The sequence below is a fragment of the Diabrotica undecimpunctata genome, chromosome 4, assembly GCF_040954645.1.
Source record: "Diabrotica undecimpunctata isolate CICGRU chromosome 4, icDiaUnde3, whole genome shotgun sequence".
Classification (NCBI taxonomy): Eukaryota; Metazoa; Arthropoda; class Insecta; order Coleoptera; family Chrysomelidae; genus Diabrotica; species Diabrotica undecimpunctata.
In genome coordinates, this window is record NC_092806.1 from 45,667,475 (window position 1) to 45,690,658 (window position 23,184).

Sequence of the window (23,184 nt, forward strand, 5' to 3'; positions counted from 1 at the left end):
TTTTTATAAAATTCTCTAGTATATAACTTATTTAAAACAACCAAATATCTAATATTATGTAGTATATAACTTATAAATTATTTTCTATAAACCCTAATCGTATCAATATATATATTTATTATATATATATATATATATATATATATATATATATATGTATATTATATATATATATATATATATAATATATATATATATATATATATATATATATATATATATATATATATATATATTAGAAGTGATTATTTCGACCAAAAAATCTTATATACTAAAACGCTAAGCCCTTTTCTTGTCCACCACTTTACTCAAAAACCATATTAGATAATTAAAATATTTTTTCGGAATATTATTAGTATTACGTATGAGATTGTCAAGATATACTTTTGGTACAAAAATTCACTTCCGGTTTTGAGATGACCGGAAGTTAAAATTTGCTTTAAGTTTTAGACCCCACAATGTATATATGGATCGAAAGGTCTCGTCGAGACGAATCTAAATATATACTTCCGGTTGCGATCCGACACCGAAAGTGACCCAAAACGCGCATAAAACGTCAATATAGAGCAAATCTGACACCGGATTCGTGATCAGCATGCAAAATTAACTGCTAAATGATATCCATGTCGACATTTGATGAACTAAAAATTGCATTCCGGTTTTGAGGTCGATTTCCATAATCTTCCTTTCTTTTCCATAAATTCCTTTTTTTTTACTTGCATTATTATTGATGAATGTTATGTATAATCTTGCTTATATTGTTTGTATTGATCTCTTAATTTTTCTCGCAAAATAAAAATTTCATTTAAAAAACTCGATGTCGAGTTGGTCCGCTAGTAATTTATAAATACGTTGGAATTATCCGGTAAAGTGGTCTCTAATGAAAATCTTTATCTTTCTTTTTTCTAAGATGCCGCTTTATTGAAGTGCCTGATTAGTAAGATTCTACTGTGCTTCAAAAATATTTGATGAGTTTTACGCCTGCAACGGGGAAATAAGAACCATTGAAAAGGAACTTTATCTTATTACTTTGATAGTTAAATAAATACTCAGTTATAAGAAGTGATCATCCTTGTCAATAGAATTATTATGTAAAGTTTAAAAACTTTATTTAAAAAATTCTAAAGGTAATTTTATGACTATATTGAAAAAGGATAAACTTTTTAGCAATAGTTACCATAAATTTGCATAAATCACGTCGATAACATGTTGCAAATGCATTCTTATTTAAATGAGATATATATTAAACGGGATTATCAGTTTGTTCTAGTGACAGAGACCTTCGAATCATACGACATAGTTACGAGCTTGAGGAAGATTAACCGGAATTGTTAATTATTATTCACAATAATGAACTATAAAACTAACCCTAGATAACACTTAGGAATTATTAAATGATCTGAGAAGATATTTATTTATGCGATGTTAAAAGTCATCGATATAAACCAGAAATCAATTTAAATGCCAATTTTGCATATCCCAACAAAATTTCCAGTTAGTTTCAATTTTTTTATGTAGGATTCAATAACAAAATCGCATAACTTTTGAACAGAGATAAAATGGTAAAGTTTTAAATGTTCATTTTTCAGTTTTTTGTATATTGAAAAATCGAGAAAAATCAGAAAAAATCCAGCTACAGGTCATTCAAATCATATGATACAATAACGAAATTGTATCATGTGATTTGAACGAAGAATTTGAAATTATTCAAAACGAAATATTATCGAACCAAATATATTTAACCATAGCTAGTTTGTGGCAACGGTAAATTATGGATGTCAATACGTTTAAACTTCAAAACTTCATAAACATAAACTTCAAAAAATTAAAATTTCCAAATTTACTTTATCTATCTCGTAGATACACACTACGTCAGAGATAGTAAAAGCGGTTCATATTATAATAAAATATTTCAGTTGTATTTTAAGCACTTGATATCGGCATCGAAGATATGAACCAAACCATCGTGTGTAATTCTCTTGTGAGTGAAATCGTTAAAATGCAAACCGGCACATTACAGGACTTTAAAAATTACACTAAAATAATTATTACTAACACGATTTTTAAAATACATTAACTTTTTTTTGCTTAGATATTAAAGCCTAAATAAAATTATGTAGTGAGGTAACATTATGTTATTTTTGGCGTTACAGTAAAGTATTTAAAATATTACAACATAATAATATATTACTAAGATTACTAGTGTCTGTTTTATTATTAATGGCATTCTTAGTTCGGTTGATATGACAAATCTCGAGAAACAATCTATTTTTGTAATTGGTTAATTATTGCAATATTTTTACGTTATCATAATGTGTGGCCTTTTTTTATAAAGTGTTCAACAACAGCGCATGTGTTATTTCTTATGTTGCAGTCACACTTGTGTTGTGTTTTGTGTTTCTTATGTCACTGAGCGGTTTGTCCAATATAACATCCCTAGCGACCTAAACACTGTAATTGATATATTGTGATAATTACTATTATACATCACTTGTGTCCGATCTTTAATTTTAAATAATATAGTTTTGTATAATCCTTAAACGTGGAAGTAAATTGGTTTAATAAATTCGAAATATAAGATAATTTTTTATATTTAAAATCTTGTAGGCGTTGATCTAATTGACCATCATAAAACCTGTGTTGAATATTAGTTCTGGTATAATAATTGGTCGTCACTGATGTGTTCTATTCTATTTTTCATTGCAGTAACGGTATTACATTTTTGACTTTTAGCATAATTAAAAGTAAAGTTTAAAATCCTTTCTGATGTTGTAGGTTTTTGATACCAGTCTAGTATAATACGATTATTAGATTTGCGGATGACTTTGGTATCCAGAAATGGTACACTATTGTCCTTCTCCATTATAATAGTAAATCGTAAAACTTTTAACGTTGTCTGTATATCATCTTGTGGGATAGCGCAAATTATATTATCAACAGGAATGGTAGCTTGAAGGACAATGTATATATACATATATATATATATATATATATATATATATATATATATATATATATATATATATATATATATATTGTTATGATGTATTGTTTGTGAATGATGAGCAATGAGTATTTTTTAATAATATAGGGTTTTTATCGCGGTTCTCAAAGAATTAGTTTGTAAGTACTTTTTTAAATTATCTTTATTATATCTATTATGAAACACACATATATATCTAACCTAGCCAATGTAAATTTAAAATAAACTATCTTTAAATTGAAATTCTTATGAAACTAATTAAATTCTATAGACAATGTAAAATTTAAACAAACTATCTTCAAAATTGAAATTGTTATGACACTAACTAAATTATATTAACAAATTTTTGTACCTTTCTGTCCAATTATCAGCTTCCACCAATTTAAGATATTTTTCTTCACCAGCATTTATAAACCACCAAGCAAACCAGCAAACAGCATTTATATTTATTCTTCTTTTCTATATACCAATATCCAATCACTAAATATATTATTTAATTTTAATATTCAATTAATACTTCTTCCATTATCCAATCATCATTTATACATAACATAATTTTTAATCTTCAATAATATTTTCTTTATACTGTTTCTTAATCTTGATTTAACTCACTATATTGAACAATTATAACTGATTGACTGACTCTAACTAACTTTCATATTAAAAAACTGGCCATCATAGTAACTGTAACTCACAACTGATTGACTAACTGAATGGACATCTTGAATCCAAATCACCGGGTATTTATATCTTTTTCCATGTTCCAGAATCATCTAGCAAGAAATCATGTTCCATTTGTTCTATTAAATACATGTCTGAATTTTCTGGAATAAACCATTTCGCAAACAAGGCCATCCCCGGTGATCTAGAGAATTCCTTACTTTTCTATTGATAATTTTGTTGACATTTAGGCTTTTCAGATCAGAATATACACTTAAATCAGTAACTGTATATAAATTAAACATTTTAAACTAATATAATATTATAACCCCACTTTATATTCCTAATTATGAATTTCTATCTGTCACTTTCAAGAGTATTTTTGGTTGCCTAGTACATGGCTCACTTTAATATATCTACAATATTATAATTATTAAAATACAACTTTTTACAATTATTATATGCTAATTTCTTAAAAATGCCCTCACATAAATAATTTTTATAAAATTCTCTAGTATATAACTTATTAAAATAACCAAATACTTTTTATATCTAATATTATCTAGTATATAACTTATAAATTATTTCTTTAAACACCAATCATCTCAATATATATATATATATATATATATATATATATATATATATATATATATATATATATATATATATATATATATATAATAGCACCACAGGTCATAGAGGCCTTTGGCTTTGATAGTATTGACTACTTTTTTTCCACTTTTTACGGTCCTTTACTTGGACTTTCCATTCTTTTGTTCCCATTTCTTCTATTTTGATCCGAATGGCATCAAACCACTTGTTCTTTCCTTTCCTTGTTCTCCTATTTGCAGGTCTCTTAAAATGTTTCTTTCTTTAGGCATTCGTAAAACATGTACCAACCATCTAACTCTCTGTGCTCTGATTTCTGCGTTATTTTCGGTCTCTTATAACTCTCCTTTAGCTTCTGGGTTGTTCTTTTGCGCCATTCGATTCATTGTTGGATGAATAAAATTTATTCTTAAAAGAAAGATACCATAATCCGGTCCTCTAACTGGGTTTACAGTTATAGTATCTATACAATCATCACAATTTGTACATACCTCATCTAAAATACTTATTTATGTTGAAGTCGACCTTGTCGGTGTAAAGTTCCTGAGAGATAATGCATAATATGCTTAAAGACCACTAAATTTGTGTGAATGATTTAGTGTCATGAAATTTACATTAAAATCACCTTTTAAAAATATAAATTGATTTGTAGAGATGTAATGTCAACAGACAATACTAGTCATAAAGTAGATGCTCTTTTTCCTGCTGCCAATGATTTAAGAATGAAATGAGTGTATTAGATCTTGGAGACCAAATAACCGGTATATATGATAAATGGTGGCAAAAAATTGGTTATCAAATTCCAATGATATAATATGACAAAAAATCCAAAGTGGTATATTCCAATAATATTCCAACTAGAGTTTTTGGATTTTTTAAAATTCAACGAAAATCTTATAGAAGGTTATCGAAGGGAGATAAATAATTTAAGAAAAATGTAAAGATCAGATGCTAATTGACATTTCAATAAGACAACTACTATCCTTTGTGCAATTACCAATGTTAAACTTTGGTCTTACTAACATCTTTGTCATTTTTCTGCATATAAGATCGATCGTACATGAAAACATAAATAATAATGCCCCATATCATTAACACCTCTATTTGTAGAAAGCAAATATGTAAAAAAATATATGGGTTTTCAAAGGATTTGTTTATAACTTATGTATTTGCATAAGAAATATCAAATTTAGATAGACAAAAGGATAAAAACTCTGTTAAGAAATAGATTTTTGGATAAAGCAATAAGATCTTGTTTAGACTCTATTTTAAATAAGGTAAAGTAGATGATTTTTAAATGAAAAAAAAAGTCGTAAAATTTCTATGGGTTCTTGAAATGAAAAACAACCAGATCTAGTCGTCCTTTCCGTAAAAGAAAAGTTCTATTAATAAGCGAATGAAAATTTGCCACCACAGGAATAATAAATCGATTTGTATGTTATTTTTTTTAATTAAGTACCTTGGAGCTGACATTAAATCAATGTTATTTACTTAATTTATTACCGACCTTATTACTATTCGCTATTAACGAAGATTGATATATCAATAATAAATTGAACTATGATCTTTATCACATAGCAGAATCACATATTAAGTACCAGAAATTGCACAAAATGATACCAATAATATACCATAAAAAAAGCCGTTTACATACAGTTAATTAATTTTAGGATCAATTGTCTTCCTATTTTATTATTTTTAACAGATTATTTTAAAGCAGAATGCTCACCTGCCTATAATCTGATAAAGGCCTATTAGGCCACTATTCTGTTAACCCATTAGGTACCAAGCGGTCGTTAATAATCCAAGAGCTACGGGTGTATTTGCTTTGCGCCGGTGATTAACGAAATACTTGGTTTTGCGCCGTTTTCCAGTAACAAAAGTTTGTACTTTGTATTGAGCTGCTATTGTTTGAATATGGTCTATTGTTCGGGACCTGATCGATCCTTGAATAGATACAACAATCTAATCAATCCTAATTGTGCAACAAGCAACAAAATTAAAAATTTTACCCGCACTTCCATTTAGAAAGTTTAGACTTATATTGCTATATGAATCAACAATGATATATTATTTTCTTCTGCTTTTTCTTTTAATAGGATAAAGTATTTTTTTAAGCCACTATATTTAGCCTTCTGACCTCTTCTTGTGCTATCGTATTATCTTTTGGGTGGTCTGCATTATTATTTCTTAAGGGTCAGAGGGAAAAACGATGAGAGTCAAAATTATATTAATTTTAAATTGTGGATGGCAACCTGTAGCTTTGTTTCAATAGTAAACGACTGTGGCATTGGTTTTGGGAATAATGCTGAGAGTCAAGAGATATTAACGGTTAAATAAAACAAACAAGAGGGAAAAATGATGAGCCTCAGTTGCCGCAGACGACAGAACGATGGTAATCAGTTTACAGCTGTTATTCAACAGTATTGTTGGCTCTTGCCATTAGTCACGTTTCCTTGTGTGTTTTGAGGTTAAATTTGCTTTATTATTTGAATATTGTTTACTTATATTAGTTTGTTTACTCCAAATTATGGAGTTGGTAAGGGAAACGGACCAAGTGCCGAAAAAGAAGCCAAAGTTGGGTAGACTTTCCGAAGTGAAGAAGAAACTATTGAAACAAAGTCATGAGGTAGGCTCGAACTGTCGTTGTTCTAAGTTAAAGTGCTTCGATGCCATAAAATCGTGTTATAGGCAGCTAGTTGTCACTAAATTCAATGAAATGGAGGATTATAACGAACAGAACTTATATTAAGGTGGTCTAATAACAACATCATTGGTGAAACAGCGCAGACCTAGAAATGAGGATCCAGATTCCCATACATATTCTTAGTCCCTGTTTGCTACAAGGCATTCATGTTGATACATGGTATCACACCTCGAAGAGTGCCAACATTACAGTCAATACTGACAAATAAAGGTTGCATTGAGAAAGATGGACGAGGTAAACATAGTAATAGGCCACATGAACTTTCAGAGGAAGCTCTTTCTAAGGTTCATCAAATCTCTAAAAGGTTGTCGTTCTCATTACAGTCGGTGTCCAATATCAAATCTTCAGAATTCATATCCGAAATTGGACAGTATAATTTTATCACTCAGTAGACCGAATGAATTTATTTGTTATTAAATACACACACGTAGTTAATTAGGTTACATACACATTTGGTCACTTATCAATAATATAATTTGGACATCAGTCAAAAGTGCTGACAAAGTTAAACAATTTACATAAATTAGATACACATATCACGCGAGGCCCGCGAAAATATTGACCCAATTAAAACTTATATAAAACTAAGATCTCTTGCCTAGAGAAGCATTCAATCAATATTCACTCAACAAACTTGATAGTCTTCAACGATCAACTTCATCAGTCTCTACTCAAAGTAATCCCGGGTCAACACCCATAGTGTACGTCTCATCAATAAACTCTGCTACTATTATTTGGTGTTTCCATTACAACTGAACGAACATCTTCACTGAGCCAGCGAAGGGGAATTTGTTCAGTCGGCATGACTCAAAAAAGATTTATTTGCCAGAAACTCTGGATATAAAAAAACTTCATAGGCTATACAATGAACTTTATCCAAATAATAAAGTTTCCTATGATTCATACCGCAATATATTTAACACTAAATATAATATTAGTTTCGGCTATCCACGTACTGATACGTGCCGTACATGTGAGCGGTTCAAGGCTCGAGAACAAGGTCTGCAAAAACAAATTGGTGATAGGCCTAATGAGGAGATATTGAAAAAATTACAGGATGATTTAAAAAAAATATTAAAACTTTACAAAATCTACATTTAAGAAAAGCAGAATCTGTTTACGCATTAAAACGTTCAGTTAGGAAAGCTTCTTAAAAATTTGTAGAAATGGAAGGCATTTGCATGGGTTTTCAGAAAAACCTTTGTATACCCAACATATCAACAAATGATGTGTACTATAGGCGGCAGTTATCGTATTACATTTTTAACATTCATGTTCTGGTCAAACAGGAAAGTTTTTTTTATACATACGATCAAACTATTGAGCATAAAGGTTCTGACGAACGTTCTTTAATACTTATCACTTCATTTTCAACTTGTTTAAGCCAGAGGTGCGTCAGTTGACAGTGTTTTGTGACTCTTGTGCAGGCCAAAACAAAAACTTTACATTGTTCAGACTGGCTTATTTTCTTGTACACGTATGTGGTCGACTGGACAGTTTGAATATGATATTTCCTATACGTGGCCACTCGTACATGGAATGTGACCGCAATATGTGATTGATTAATCAAAAGTCTTACTGCGAGGTGCCTGATGACTGGATGACGGTTATTGCCAATGCAAGGATAAAGCCATCCCAATTCACCGTGTTCAAGTGTGACCAATCCATTTTTTTAAGTTGGACTTCATTTTTCCAAACTTTGAACTTTAAGCAGAAGTGTCCATTTCATTCACGACCAGTCAGAGAGCTTAAAGTAAACGTTAACAATCCAAAAATGGTAAGTTTTCAAGATACTTTCAATGGATCTTTTGTAAGTGTTCCTCTCGTTAATCAAAATAAAAGTAATGCTTTATAGCGAAAATCTAAGAACAAGAAGGATTCCCTGACTGTTGAAATGGGAAAATCCCTGGACATTCGACCAAAACCTTTGTACAGTGGAAGAATACCTGTACCTAAACCTAAATACGAGGATTTGCAAGTTTTGAAATAGTTTCTACCTACGGGATCTCAAGTATTCTACGAAAATTTACAAACAACTGACCTTAACATTAAAAGCAATGATGACCCTGATGAAGTTTTTGGGTAAGTTGGGTGACTATTTTTTGTAGGCTAAATAACTACCATAATTGATTTAACACGACCAAGCATTTTATATTGAATCATTTTTATAGAGAATCCGCGTCTACAAGTTTCTAAACAAACAAAACAGCACAAGAATACAAGAAAAACACCCATTAAAACCACGTTTGGAGCAAATTACCAAGACTTTTTACATTCGTATTTAAGCTGTTTACATACTTAAAATTCTGTTATCTATAAGAAGTTGAATTTATACTGACTCCCATCATTCGTGTATCTTATTTTGTGACGCTCATCGTTTTTGGCAATTATGGTATGTCTTAAAGGGTTATTGTACTAAAAATATTACGTGAATACACCTTCTTTGAGCTAAGTTACACTATTAAGTGGTCAAGTGGAATAGTATTAGTATTATACAGGGTGTTTCAAAAAAAGGTAACCCCGTCTCTATGGTAGGTAAAAAACTGAAAAATAATTGGGGTTTGCTTAGTAAAAATTTTTTGTAACGCCATCCGTTTTCCAGATACAGGGCGTTGAAGAAAAAAAAATTTACGCATTTTTTACGATTTTGTCGAAACTACTAGCAACATTGTAATGAAATTTTATACGAATATGTTTTGAAAGCTGATGGATCCCATGAATTTGTTTTTATATCTGAATCTCATAGAGGGCGCTAGTTACACGGATCGTACTAAGTATTAGTTAATATAACTTTTTTAAGAGTATAGTTATTAATCAAAATTTCAAGTAAACTTAAACGTCATTTAATTTTACACGAAAAAGGTACTCTTGGTAAAACTCGATACTGTGTACCGTTTTCGGAATATTTTGATTTGAAAATTATGAAGTAATAATTTTATTTTATGAATTGATTTTTATGATTTATGAAGTAATTATTTTTTAACTTAAAAATTACTTATATTATTTATAATTAATACTATTTTTAATAATATTATTTTTTTAGAATTACAACTATTATTTTTTCACAACCACTACTAGTATTTTTTGTTTTGTTTGTTTTATATTTTTTTTAGAACTACAACTAATATTTTTTCACAACTACCCCTAATATTTTTTGTTTTCTTTTTAACTTTGTTTATTCGCTCCGTGCGTGACCATGGTAGTGGTACTTTGAAACGATGCCAGCGTGCGTAGCGGCGAAATATGACAAAATTGGCCCTACCTTTTTACGCATAAATAGTTATTATAGGTTCCCAAAGATTACATATAAATTAGAGAAAAGAAAAATATGGATCCGTGCTATTAATATGAAAAAGTAAATATCACATAACTTCATTTTTATGCAATTGAAATAGAAAAAAATTTAAATCATTTACTTTAAATGATATTTTATAAGGCTTCAAGCTAACTGCAGAGTGCCTGATGACTTTAGCTTTTATATTATAACTTTTACCATTACTGTTTTTAAATATATATGCTCTTTTACGTGAAAAACTTGATTTGCCAGTACTAGATTTTTCCCTTTCTTTTCCGTTTGTGGTTGAAAAGATATATTATGATGAATTTTGAGAAACCCAGTTTTTAATACTACATTTATTTTGTACATAAACTAAAAAAATATAGTTAAAAAGTTAATTATTAATAATTGTCAATTCGCATGTATTTAACAATGTCAAACATATGTCATATGTTTAACCTGAAAATTGGTAGGTCCAAAACTATCAGATGAAGGCGGTAGGTGTCGCGTCAGTCACGCGCGGAGCGAATAGTATATTATTTACATTTAATACTAATTTTTAAAATTACAATTTTTTTATCTACTTAAGATAATTTATATTGTAGTCTCTTCCCATTTATCGTGAATTATCTCTTAACTATAAATTTTAAGTAAATAATAAATTTGGTAATTTATTTTTATTGGGATAACAACATATGTACCCAAAATAGAAGATATTGCCTTTAAATAAGAGAGGAACGGATTTGACAGTATTGCTTATTAAAGATGATATAAGTGCAGGAACCCAGTTGCTTTCTTACTGTCAAACTTATTGGACTAATAAGTTCAATAGGTTTTTAGAGGTAGTATTATATAAGTAGTTAACATTTATGACTGATAAGTAGGGATAATTTTTAAATACTTTTAGGTGCCCCTAAGAATAAAATTTGCCCTTTGTGCAAGAGAACTAAAATTGGACTTGAGAGTTAGGCTGGCAAGGTGTTATATTTTCTCGACTCTGCTTTATGGGATAGAAGCATGGACACTTAACGCGTCGACTGCTAAAAGTTGGAAGCATTTGAAATGTGGGTGTATAGAAGAATCCTGAAGATATCATGGACCGAGCATGTAACAAACAACGAAGTCATGAGAAGAATCAACAAAAGAATGGAAGTATTGGAAACCATCAAGACACGAAAGCTGCAATACCTGGGGCATGTTATGCGTAATGAGAGATACAACCTACTTCAATTGATTATACAAGGGAAAATCCAGGGCAAGAGAAGTGTAGGAAGAAGAAGAATCTCATGGTTGCGTAATTTGAGGGAATGGTACGGATGCACATCAATTGAACTATTCAGAGCAGCAGCATCTAAGATCAGAATAGCCATGATGATTGCCAACCTCCGTCGCGGAGATGGCACGTGAAGAAGAAGAAGAATAAAATGCAGAAATTCATGCAGAACATTTTATGAGTGATGATGATGCAAATTATAACAATGCACGGGCAAAGATAATGGGCCATCAACCAAAAAGGATACCTGGCATATTGTAAAAAATGCGGGAATATTCAAGAAAAGAAGAAAATACATTATCCAACTTTGAAAAAACAAATAAAAAAAATGAAAAGAATTATTAATGAAAATGATGAAGATCTATTTATGAATTTTGCAATTACTATTTATTAAAATTACATAAAACCAAGAAGACAGATTTTGTTAATTATCCGACAGGGTTAATAAATAATATATAAAATTATAGATTTTGAGGCACTCTTATTACTTTGAGAACGAAGAGCGAATCAAAATGTAGGTTCATTACCATAGAAGAAATTCAGAACTTAATAGTAGCATGGCAATAAAATCATTCAAAAATGGCAATTGGAAATTTATTGGACACAATAGATGGGCATAATGGCTGGAACATAGTGGACATAAATATGTAAAACAGGATTTGAGATATTAAACGACCGAACACGAACAATTATCAAGTTAGGATCATAACAAAAGTTCACAAAATGGCCGAATCGATAAAGAACAAAGAGAAGGTTAAGAATAATTATGTGGCTTGGAGCTAAACGGGCCAATGTCAACATTTTGCTATTTTGATTACACCATGCCATTCGATTTTCTTTTCTTACAACTTTCATATGTTAAAACGGCCAATGTCAATTTCAACCAATACCCGATCCATAAGTTTAATGGTGGGCAATGTCAAGATGAATGAATTCACATCACGTTAAGCTAAAAGGGCCAAAGTAAACTTTGGCCCTTTTAGTATTATTATTTTGTGAAATAAACAGTTGGCGATTGTCTACATTGGTCTTTCTAGGTAGTGTGAAAGGATAGAGATAACTGCATTTTAGCATCCGCCGTGTTGTCGGCTGTCATTATCAGTAGTGCCATTGTCACGTTGAGAAGTTGTACATTGTAATTTCAGTTTTTAAGTTGAATTTTAAGAAAAAATGAATGTTAATCTACGGACAAGAAAGATTTTAAAAATGTGTAACACTGACGATTACAGTAATGGTAAGTGATAAGATAAATTTAAAACATTACACTAAAATGTAATACTCGCGATTTTGAGGTTACATGTTGTGGCGTGGCTAATAATACGACCGGTGTTAATTTTACTTAAGTAATTTGTTGTACCAAAATTACATTTGAATATTACTTATATTACTAACCTTCATCGTTTTCTTACATAGTCGACCTCAGTCAGAGATAATGAAATCGTATGAAATATAGATTTAAGTGATCCAGAACTGTTTGAAGATAGTGGTGATGAATATGTACCAACAGATTCTGATAATGACACTGACGAAAACTAAGTAGGGCAGTTTGAAGATGTTAACAAAATAACTGTAGTAGATAACAATCCACAATTGAGTGGTCCTGCTGAAAATCAATCACGCAGAGGAAGAAAGAAAGAAATACTAGATGAATCTACAAGGAAACGAAAGCGGAATCCTTCCAAGTGGATAGGAAATGTAAGAAAATCGTTGAAAACTCAAGGTAGAGCGTACACGTCAGTCTGTGGAAACAAAACAATACCTGCTAAGCAGCTGAAGGCAGCCTGCATATGCAAAAAAAGTGCAGTGAAAAATTTACCCAGGAGGAACGACAAAGACTTTTCACTGGATTTTATCAGTTGTGTAGCTCTGGACAAAACCAGTTAATAGCAAATTCCATAGAAGAAGAGGAAAAGAAGCTCCAACGATTAAGACGTAATGATGGTAATCAAAGTAGGCGAAAGTTTACTAGAAAATATTTTTTATCACAAAACAGTGGTAAGAAAATTGAAGTGTGTCAAAACATGTTTTTAAATACATTTGACATAAGTTTGAAGAAACCACGAGTAATTGTTGAAAAGAAACGGTCTACCAGAGGTTTATGTCCGGAAGATGGACGTGGAAAACATGGAAAGCCATCTAAGGTTCCAGAAAATGATAAACTCTTGATAAGAGAACACATAAACCAATTCCCGGCTTACCAAAGTCACTACTCGCGCTCCCATACGCACAAGAAGTACTTGTCATCCGACCTATCTATTGCTGAAATGTACCGACTGTATGTCAATTATTGTAAAGACAGAAATATTCCACCGCAAAATGCCTGGATGGATAGAAAAGTATTTGTTGAGGAATTCAACCTCTCTTTTCATAAGCCTAAAAATGATACGTGTGCAAAATGCGACAAGTTTGATATGCAGTTAAAATGTTGTAACAGTAAGACAATACGAACGTCAATCGAAGAAGAAAAAACAGTCCATTTACAGTTAGCTGAGTCCGCCTACGAGTCAAAACGAAGAGATAAAGAAGAATGCAATAATCCAGGTTACGTTACCATTTCCTTCGATTTACAAAAATGCTTGCCTACTCTCTACCTCAGAAGTGGTTTGAGTTTTTATAAACGCTAACTGTGGACTGTATTCTATCAAACCATGGGAAAACAATCATCTTCCATATGTTACGTTTGGAATAAAACAGTGGCTGGCAGAGGTGGACAAGAAATTGGTTCCTGTATTTACCATTACCTGCATAAACTCACAGAAGAAAATAATAATATTCATACAGTAACTATGTACAGCGATTCTTGCGGAGGACAAAACCGCAATATATTTTTCTCTACAATGTTACTGCAAACTGTTTCTGAATTGAAAGCTAAAGGTAAAAACTTGACTATTAACCACAAATTTCTTGAGAGTGGTCATACTCATATGGAGGTAGACAGCATTCATGCCGCAATAGAAAAAACAAAAAAACGTACTACTGCGGATATTGAATTGCCTCGAGATTGGGCAAACTTAATACGTAATAGAATTGGAACAAAAGGAGTTTTTAAATTTTAAATCATGTTTAAATACTCATTATGTGCATCGTAAAAAGAACACTCTAAACGAACTAGTTCAGTGGTTGCAAATTATATGGATGCAATATTCAACCGACACCCTAGCTATCTTGTATAAACACTCGTTTGATGGTGAGTTTAAAACGTTGGATATATCCAAAAGTCACACGAAAACATGGCAGCGTGATCATCTTCCTACACTTCTACCACTTAACAACGAACCACTTCGTTTAAGCAGAGAAAAACTAACGGACTTAAAGGCACTTTTACCGTACATAACTAATACAAATCGAACATATTACAATCATTTCATTGAACAAATAACTGCAGATGACAATAAAATAGTGGAATACCTTCCATATGAACCTCAAGAAGAGGAAAATGTATCAGAATAATGGAAGTAGTATTGCCGATATTTTTTGATAATAAAAATTATATTTTTTTTATTTTTGGATACAATTTTAGTTTCTTACTACTAGTTTTAATTTCCTTACATTGAATTACAATGAACTTTGTAACTCCATAATAAATTATTAAAATTATGCTGTTATTCTTATTGTTACTTTTTTTGTTGTGATGGCCAATGTCATACACAATGAAACAAACACGTTATACATTTATGCAATAAGGGCCAAAGTCATTTTTTTTTTGTTAAGACTTTTGGATTTAGAAAAAAATAAAAAACACTATCATATTCTGCTCAAAAATATTATACATTGAGTCAAATCTGGTACATAAAGGTTGTTCGCCGGTTAAGCTGTAATTAAAAATATTTTTCACCAAAACTTCAATTGCGATTTTCTGAAATATGAACATTTTGATATTGGCCCTTTTAGCTCCAAGGCACAGAATTTTAAAATGAATGTAAGACATTATATTGTCATTTAAAATACTTACTCCTTACTTACTTACTTACTCCGTGGCGTTACAACCCTTCGTGGGTTTTAGCCGACTCGACCACATGTCATTCAAAATAGCGTGTTCATAATTTTGGTGATCATTCTTAATTTGTGACCTAATTCTTAGTTATTAGATATATGCTTACTGAATATTTTTCTATTTCTTTGGTTTTTGCTATAAAAACATAAACGTAATAAAATATTCTAAAATGCTCAACTATCTCAGTAATTGCATAAATTGTATGGTCGCCAAAGCTTAATTAAATAAATGATTATGGTGTACAATGAAATCAGTAATAAGAAAAATTGTGGATAAATTACTTACTTATACCCTGCTAATATATTTAACAATGTGCTTTTTCCAGCTCCAGAAGGTCCCATGATTGCAGTCAATTGACCAGCCTGGAAACTCCCATTCACGCTTCTTAAAATTAATTTGGATCCTGTAATAAAAAATACATTTCTTTAAAATATTCATATATTTATCTAAATACAAATCATAAAGAACGAAGAATACAAAATTAAGACTCAAGGTGTTTCAACATGATACTATCCATTGATGGGCATAGACTAGTTCGCTTTGGCGGACAGATTTTAATACTATACAGAAAACGTTTACAGGTAAACTCGCTCCGGCCCTTTATTTCATTAAAAAAAATTAAAATGCCTTTTGTAGGTACACAATGAATAATAATAAATAACCAGGGTCAGCGTAAATAGAGAATGTTGTTTTCATAAAAGCAGGTACTTTGATACACTTTATAAATTATGTACCAAGTCTTTTTTCGGTGATCTCGTTGAGAGTCCTAAGCAATCTAAAGGTTCCCGCAGCTGAGAACAGAGCCTCCGTGTATTCAGTAGTTGATTATACAGGAGGCTAACGTTCAGTTAATCTGCTTTCCAGCTCAAGGATCTTCTTCCTTATATGCATTTGTCAGCCGATTCAAGTAGTCGCACTTTAAGTTAAAAAAAGTTACACAAAACACGAGAGACCGAATTGATTACCTGTTGAATTAATTGCCTGTTATATGTATTGATATCTATATCATGAAAATCATCGAATACATCATCACGCCCAAATAGATAACGTCATTATTATGACTAGTATGATTATATGCAAAAAAAATTATAATTTAAAAGTAAATTCAACCTCTTTCGGGAATTATCAAAGTCGCCTATTCTGAATAATGTTTAGAATTATGGTTAGAATGTTTTTTTTTGTCTAGTTCTCTTTACAAGGTCTCAAATTTTTATGTTTTTTAAAAACTATAATAATTTTTAATTGTTTACTTGCGAATAATTTATGCAGAATGGAGTACCATTACCATTATATTGGCTATATCCCTAACTTATGCCACGCAGTATATACAAGTCTCAATATCATAAATCGCCAAGTACATGAGTAAAACCCTAACGGTTTATCTATATCACCAATTAACAGTCTGATAGTTTAAATACTAAATAAATATGAATACTTTTCATTTCGATAGATAAGAAAATTAAGAAAACCAAATATTCTTCTGTCTGATATATTTTTATACAAAATGCTTAGAGATACAAACTATTTATTTACGGACTTAACTTGAATTTTTACGTTAATAGCTCAACAATTTAGTGTTTTATTTATTTCGAGAATTTTAGCGCAAACATTCAATAGAATTTATTGTGGAATTTTACTAAAATACACATATAATAAAATATAAACAAAAACATTTTACATTATCTAATATTTTTGTTTAAAGTTTAAAGAAGTGTGCTATTAAGGCAGTATTTGCAATTAATATTTGAAAACAAACAATTAAAAAACGATTCCACAAATTGATAACAAAACGAGTATAATGTTTTACGGCAAAACTCGTTATATCGATATGTTTCAAGAAAATAATTATTGAAAGTGATATTCATTTAGTAAATTTTCCGAAAGAAAATTTTGAAATACTAGAATTTTCTCTAGAGAATAGAAAGTTTACTGTCAAATAAGAAGCATTTTAAAAATCAAAAATATTAAAATGGTAGTACAAGGTTGTAATATAGGTCATGCACTTTATAAACTACAGATTTGCGATATTATTTAACCAAAATGCTTGAACTTGACCAGCTACATTAATGATAAAAAAAATTACACAAACTTTAGGAGCCCTTGACATAATAGTTGGTGCACAATAATCAATTATTGAGCACTTAGCTTATCTTAACCTTCATTAGGTTATCTTTATCACTCCGTTTAAGGTGCCGAATCAGTATGTTCTTAGTTTGGGTCTGTTTTTTTTTTGTCATCTTCATGACTTATTTTTGGGTATTTTTATTGTTTATACACATGTTATAGTAACCGAGTTAGGTTGGCGAGGTGCTATGTTTTTTCGACTTTATTTTATGAAATGGAATCTTGGACCTTGAATGCGACATCAATGAAAAAACTGGAATCATTTGAGCTGTGGGTGTACAGAAGAATTCTGAAAATATCATGGACAGAACACGTCACAAACAAAGAGGTTCTGGGAAGGATGAACAAAGAAATGGAAATTTTAAATTCAATGAAAATAAGAAAATTTAAAATATCTCGGACATATTACACGTGGAGAGAAATACACCTTGCTCCAACTGATTATGCAGGAAATTATGCCAAGGAAAGAGAAGCATAGGGAGGCGTAGAATGTCATGGCTGCACAACCTGAGAGAGTGGTACGGATGTACATCAAATGAACTTTTCAGAGCAGCCGTCTCAAAAGTCCGAATAGCTATGATGATTGCCGACCTCCGCCGCGGAGATGGCACTTGAAGAAGAAGAAGATAGTAACCGACATTATGGAAAAAATAGCGAGATTGAGATGGCAATGGGTAGCACATGTAGCAAGACAAGACACCAACAGATGGTCTCATAAAATGACGTTCTGGAGACCTCGAGAAACAAAAAGAAGCGTGGGAAGACCCAAAAGGAGATGGGTAGACGATATAACAGCTGTCGCTGAAAAGCAGTGGATGAGAATTGCAAAAGATAGAAAAGCGTGGAAGCAATTGGAGGAGGCATATGTCCACCAATGGATAAATGAAGGCTGAAGAAGAAGATACACATATTTTTATCCGTTATTTACTATTATTTACAGAAAAATGACAACAGAAATGCTACAGGAAGAAGAAACATCTGAAGGTAAAAATTAGAGGAAAAATACAAAGACACGAACAAAGAACTCAAAATACTGGCAAAGAGCGATAAAAAAAACGATAAATAAATGCCAAATGCCTAACACGTAGCTTCCTCCACGGATGTGTTAGCTTTTGCTGTGGAAACCTCAAAGTCTTCTAACCTTTTTCAACTTAACATTCTACTATTCTAACTTAACTGCACCTTACTGATGAGGACCAAATAGTCAGCGCTCCATCTTATTTACATGTTATTATTTTTTCCCCTATTGCGAACAATAACAATACTTTGTACCTTTATTATATATTAGATGTATTGCTGTGTGACTGTAATTACGGTCCTGTAATATTTTGAAAATTCTACCTGGTGTTCTATCAATGGTTTGCTCGCGATATTTTCTTAGAATTTCGTGTTGAAAGCGCAGACTCGTATTTATGACTTGGCTGGTGATATCTAAAACATCTGTTCGTGTATAAAAACAGCTGCAGCATCACTTTAAGGTAGACAGTTTTTCATGCGACAGTGAAATGTTTATCTTGGTAAAGTGACATACGTATTGATTTCGTGTTAAAAGCGGTGACTCGGCATTCATGACTTGGCTGGTGATATCTAGAACATCTGTTCGTGTATAAAAACAGCTGCAGCGTCACTTTAGGGAGACAGTTTTTCATGCGACTAGTAAAGTGTTTATCTTGGTAAAGTGATATACGATAGTAATTGAGATATTTGTTATTTATATAGTGAGTTAGTTGCTTTTTTTATATTTGAGTGTTCAAATAAAATTAGTTTAATTACGAGTACTTCACTTAATCCTTAACTTTGTCACTTTATACGGTAAAAATAGGAAATGAAACCAAGATAGAGGAAACTCGAGATACGATTGCTGCAATGGAACAACGTTGTCTAGAAGAAAAAGAAGGGTAAGAAACGTCGTCTGGAAGAAAAGAAAGCTGAAGGGAAACATTGTTAGGAAGGCAGGAAGTTGCTCATGAGTCTTTTATCAAAAATAGAGGTCTCAACAGTGAGTAAAGAAGATATGAAAAGAGAAATCGAAAAGACAAAAAAAGACATGACTAAAGAAGTTGAAGTAACTAGAGATCTAGTAAAGAAAACACATGGCGACATAACGAGAACTATTGAAAATATCCGCCTAGAAATTGAAAAGACCAAGCAACTGAGAGTTGAAGGTAAAGTAGTGTGATTTGTTTCCCTGTTAACGGAATAATTAAGCCTCCTACATTTGACGGTGAGACCTCCTGGCTAGTGTATAGAAGACAATTTAAAGCACTGCACAAAATAATGAATGGACATATGAAGGGAGGGCAACAGCTCTCATAGCAAGATACGGCAGCCAATATTTGAAGCAAGTGTACTAGAATCAACTTAAAATGCGTATCCAAAGCTCCAATGATTCGGTGCAAGAATACGGAGTGAAGGTAGAAAAGATGGCACGACTCGCTTGGCTCGAAGCCCTAAAAGAATTCTTACACCAATTCACCATCCAATGTTTCCTTGATGGGCTGCGCGATGTAGATCTTCAGTAGATATTACTACTAGGAAGAGGATATATATATATATATATATATATATATATATATATATATATATATATATATATATATATATATATATATATATATATATATATAATGCCACAAAGTAAGCCCTAGAGAGATGTTGTTCATCTAGAGAGACTGTGTCCTTATGAAGGGCAGAATCCAGCGTCCTGGTGCATTTAGATACTGTTCGGGGTGAACAAATTAAATTTGTATTATTTTTTATTGTTATTTATATTTTTCTGCTGTCAATAAATTCATTAGGTAATACTAGTTTGGAGTACTTACACATAATGGAATACTGAGTATAACCAGTCAAATAAACGCAGTCACTCGATATAAAACCGACCACCCTTTGGTAAAATATTCATTAAAAATGTGATGAAATCTTTAAAAATACTCTTTTAATATTCTTGGATCATTAAATTGTTACCCTTAATACACGCTTGAAAAACTAAAATAGAAGTAAATATTTGAAAAAACCGAAAACCAAACCAAAATTGACTTTAAACATAGATTAGAATAGTCAATCAGATAGTTATATTTGGAAAAATATTTTTATGAGTAATCTTTTATTAAAAATATAAATAATTGTCAAAATCGGTGGCCTTGAAATGTGTTGTTTTAGTTTAAAAATTAGACCAAACTACGTAAACAATATTAATTAAGATATTATGAAGAGAATGTATACTAATTTTATAGAATTATTTTTATATGAGTAGGTTTAGTCGCAAACTGGAGTATTTTTATATTATCAGGAGGCATCCGGGTCAAAAATAAAAACAATCTTGACACATATTTACCAAAGTAGTCTTCTAAATAGATCAAAATAATACAAATCACTCAAATTTACGTACTTGAAAGAAATGGTTTAATAATTAACCTCAATAAATAAAAAGTAGTGAAAGATTCTAATAAAAATTTATGAACAAATATGTATGATTCACCAAAGAGGATCAAATGAATAATGATAATATAAATCGGAAATAATATAATTCAGGATTTGGAACAAATCTGTTTTATAAACGTTGCAAAACAAAACAGACGACGAATGCACCGAAATGCACTGGCGTGTGGATTTATAGTTTATATCCACGTCATAACAATTATTCGTCTAGATAGAAATCCCTTTTCCTGATACTCCACACTAGAGTAAAAAGTAAAACAAAATAAAAATCAAATAGACAGTTAAGGTTTCTTCTTCTTGATGTGCCTATCCGTTACGAATGTTGGCGATCATCATGGCAATCTTTATGTTATCTGCAGCAGCGCGAAAAAGCTGCACAGATGTTGTATTGAACCAGATTCTAAGGTTCTTTAACCAAGATGTTCTTCTTCTTCCTAGACCTCGTTTTCCAAATATTTTTCCTTGTAGGATGGCTTGAAGGAGAGCATATCTGGATTCATTTGGCATAATATGTCCGAAGAACTGTAACTTTCGAGATTTGATGGTGGTCAGTACCTCTCGGTTCTTATTCATTCTTCGGAGGACCTCCTCATTTGTGACTCGGTCAGTCCACGGGATCTTAAGCATTCTCCGATATAGCCATACCTCAAATGCTTCCAGTTTTCTGCACATATCTTCGTTTAAGTTCCACGATTCAACACCATAAAAAAAGACAGAGAAGACGTAGCATCACAGCATTCTTACTTTTATATAAAGAGAGAGAGGTTGTGACTCTTGAAGAAGGCTCCCATCCGATTGACGGTGGATCCAGCTTTTCCGATGCGTGCTCTAATCTCCTGGTTGTTGGTCCATTCTTCATTTATAGGTAGTTGTAGTGCGTCACTCTTTCTACAGGGGATTGGTTGACGTAGAGTTGACCTTCTGTTATTCTTTTCTTACTAATTATCATAAGCTTTGTCTTCTTAATGTTTATATTGAGTCCATATTGTTGACTGTAACATGTTATTTTGTTCATAAGAACTTGTAGGTCTTCTAAGTTGTCCGCAAATACTATGGTGTCATCTGCATATCTGATGTTGTTTAGCCGGTAACCATTTAGTAGAATACCTTTTTCAGTTTCGTGCAAAGCTTCGATAAATATTCTTTCAGAGTACAGATTGAAGATTAGAGGAGACAAAATACAGCCTTGCCTCACTCCACGCATGATTTTCACATAGTCAGTGTGTTCACCTTCAACTCTGATTTGCTGTCTGATTCCAGTAGAGACTTCTAATTATTTTCAGATATTGGTTGTTAATTCCTGTTTCTTTTAGTATTTGCATTATCTTAGCGTACTGTACTCTATCAAACGCTTTCTCGTAATCAACCAGACATGCGTATACGTCGCAGTTGACGTCTCTGCATCTCTGGAATAAGACTTGTACTGAGAACAAAGTCTCTCAAGTACCAACAGCATTTGTGAACCCGAACTGGTTGTGGGAAATTTGACTTTCACAGAGCTTGTAGATTCTCCTATGAATTATCTTTAGTAACAATTTTACGAGATGACTCATGAGGCTTATAGCACGGTAATCTTCGCATTTTTTGGCTCCTGGTTTTTTTTTTGGAAGTGTAATAAACTCAGATTTTAGCCATTCTGTTGGTATTTCTCCAGAGTTGTATGTATTGTTGATTATCTTTGTGATTATTGCTATTGATTCTTTGTCCATTAGTTTGAGTAGTTCTGCTGTATATTATCAGGGCCTGCCGCTTTGCCATCCTCTAACTGTGTTACTGCGAAGTAAACTTCCTGCTGTAATATTCTTGGTCCATCAGTTATCTCTTCTTCTAGCTCAAAGGTGTTATCTCTTTGGTCTTCAAATAGTTTTTCTAGATATTCTTTCCACGTTCTTATTTTACTCTGTTTGTCCAAGATGAGGTTTCCGTCAGAATCAGTTATATTTCCTTTCTGCCTTCGTCTTAGTCCCCCTGTGAGTTCTTTAACTTTTCTATGTACATTGTGACTATCGTACTTTCCCTTGCTTCTTTTTCTTTCATAACTTCGCTTTTCAAAGGGGTTCAACTATGGTGTGGGCTGGTATATCTTCAGAGACGTGTACAGAATTGTACGTTG

At 31.6% G+C, this 23,184-nt stretch overlaps 1 protein-coding gene across 1 annotated transcript in view; it reads right to left on the bottom strand.

Annotated features, from left to right (window-relative positions):
- LOC140439468 (ATP-binding cassette sub-family G member 1-like) overlaps positions 1-23,184 on the bottom strand; it is a 302,118-nt gene that overhangs the window by 85,408 nt on the left and 193,526 nt on the right. The window contains exon 2 of the mRNA XM_072529394.1: positions 15,792-15,909. Coding sequence (XP_072385495.1) covers positions 15,792-15,909 — 118 coding nt within the window. The remainder of the gene's footprint in view (positions 1-15,791; positions 15,910-23,184) is intronic.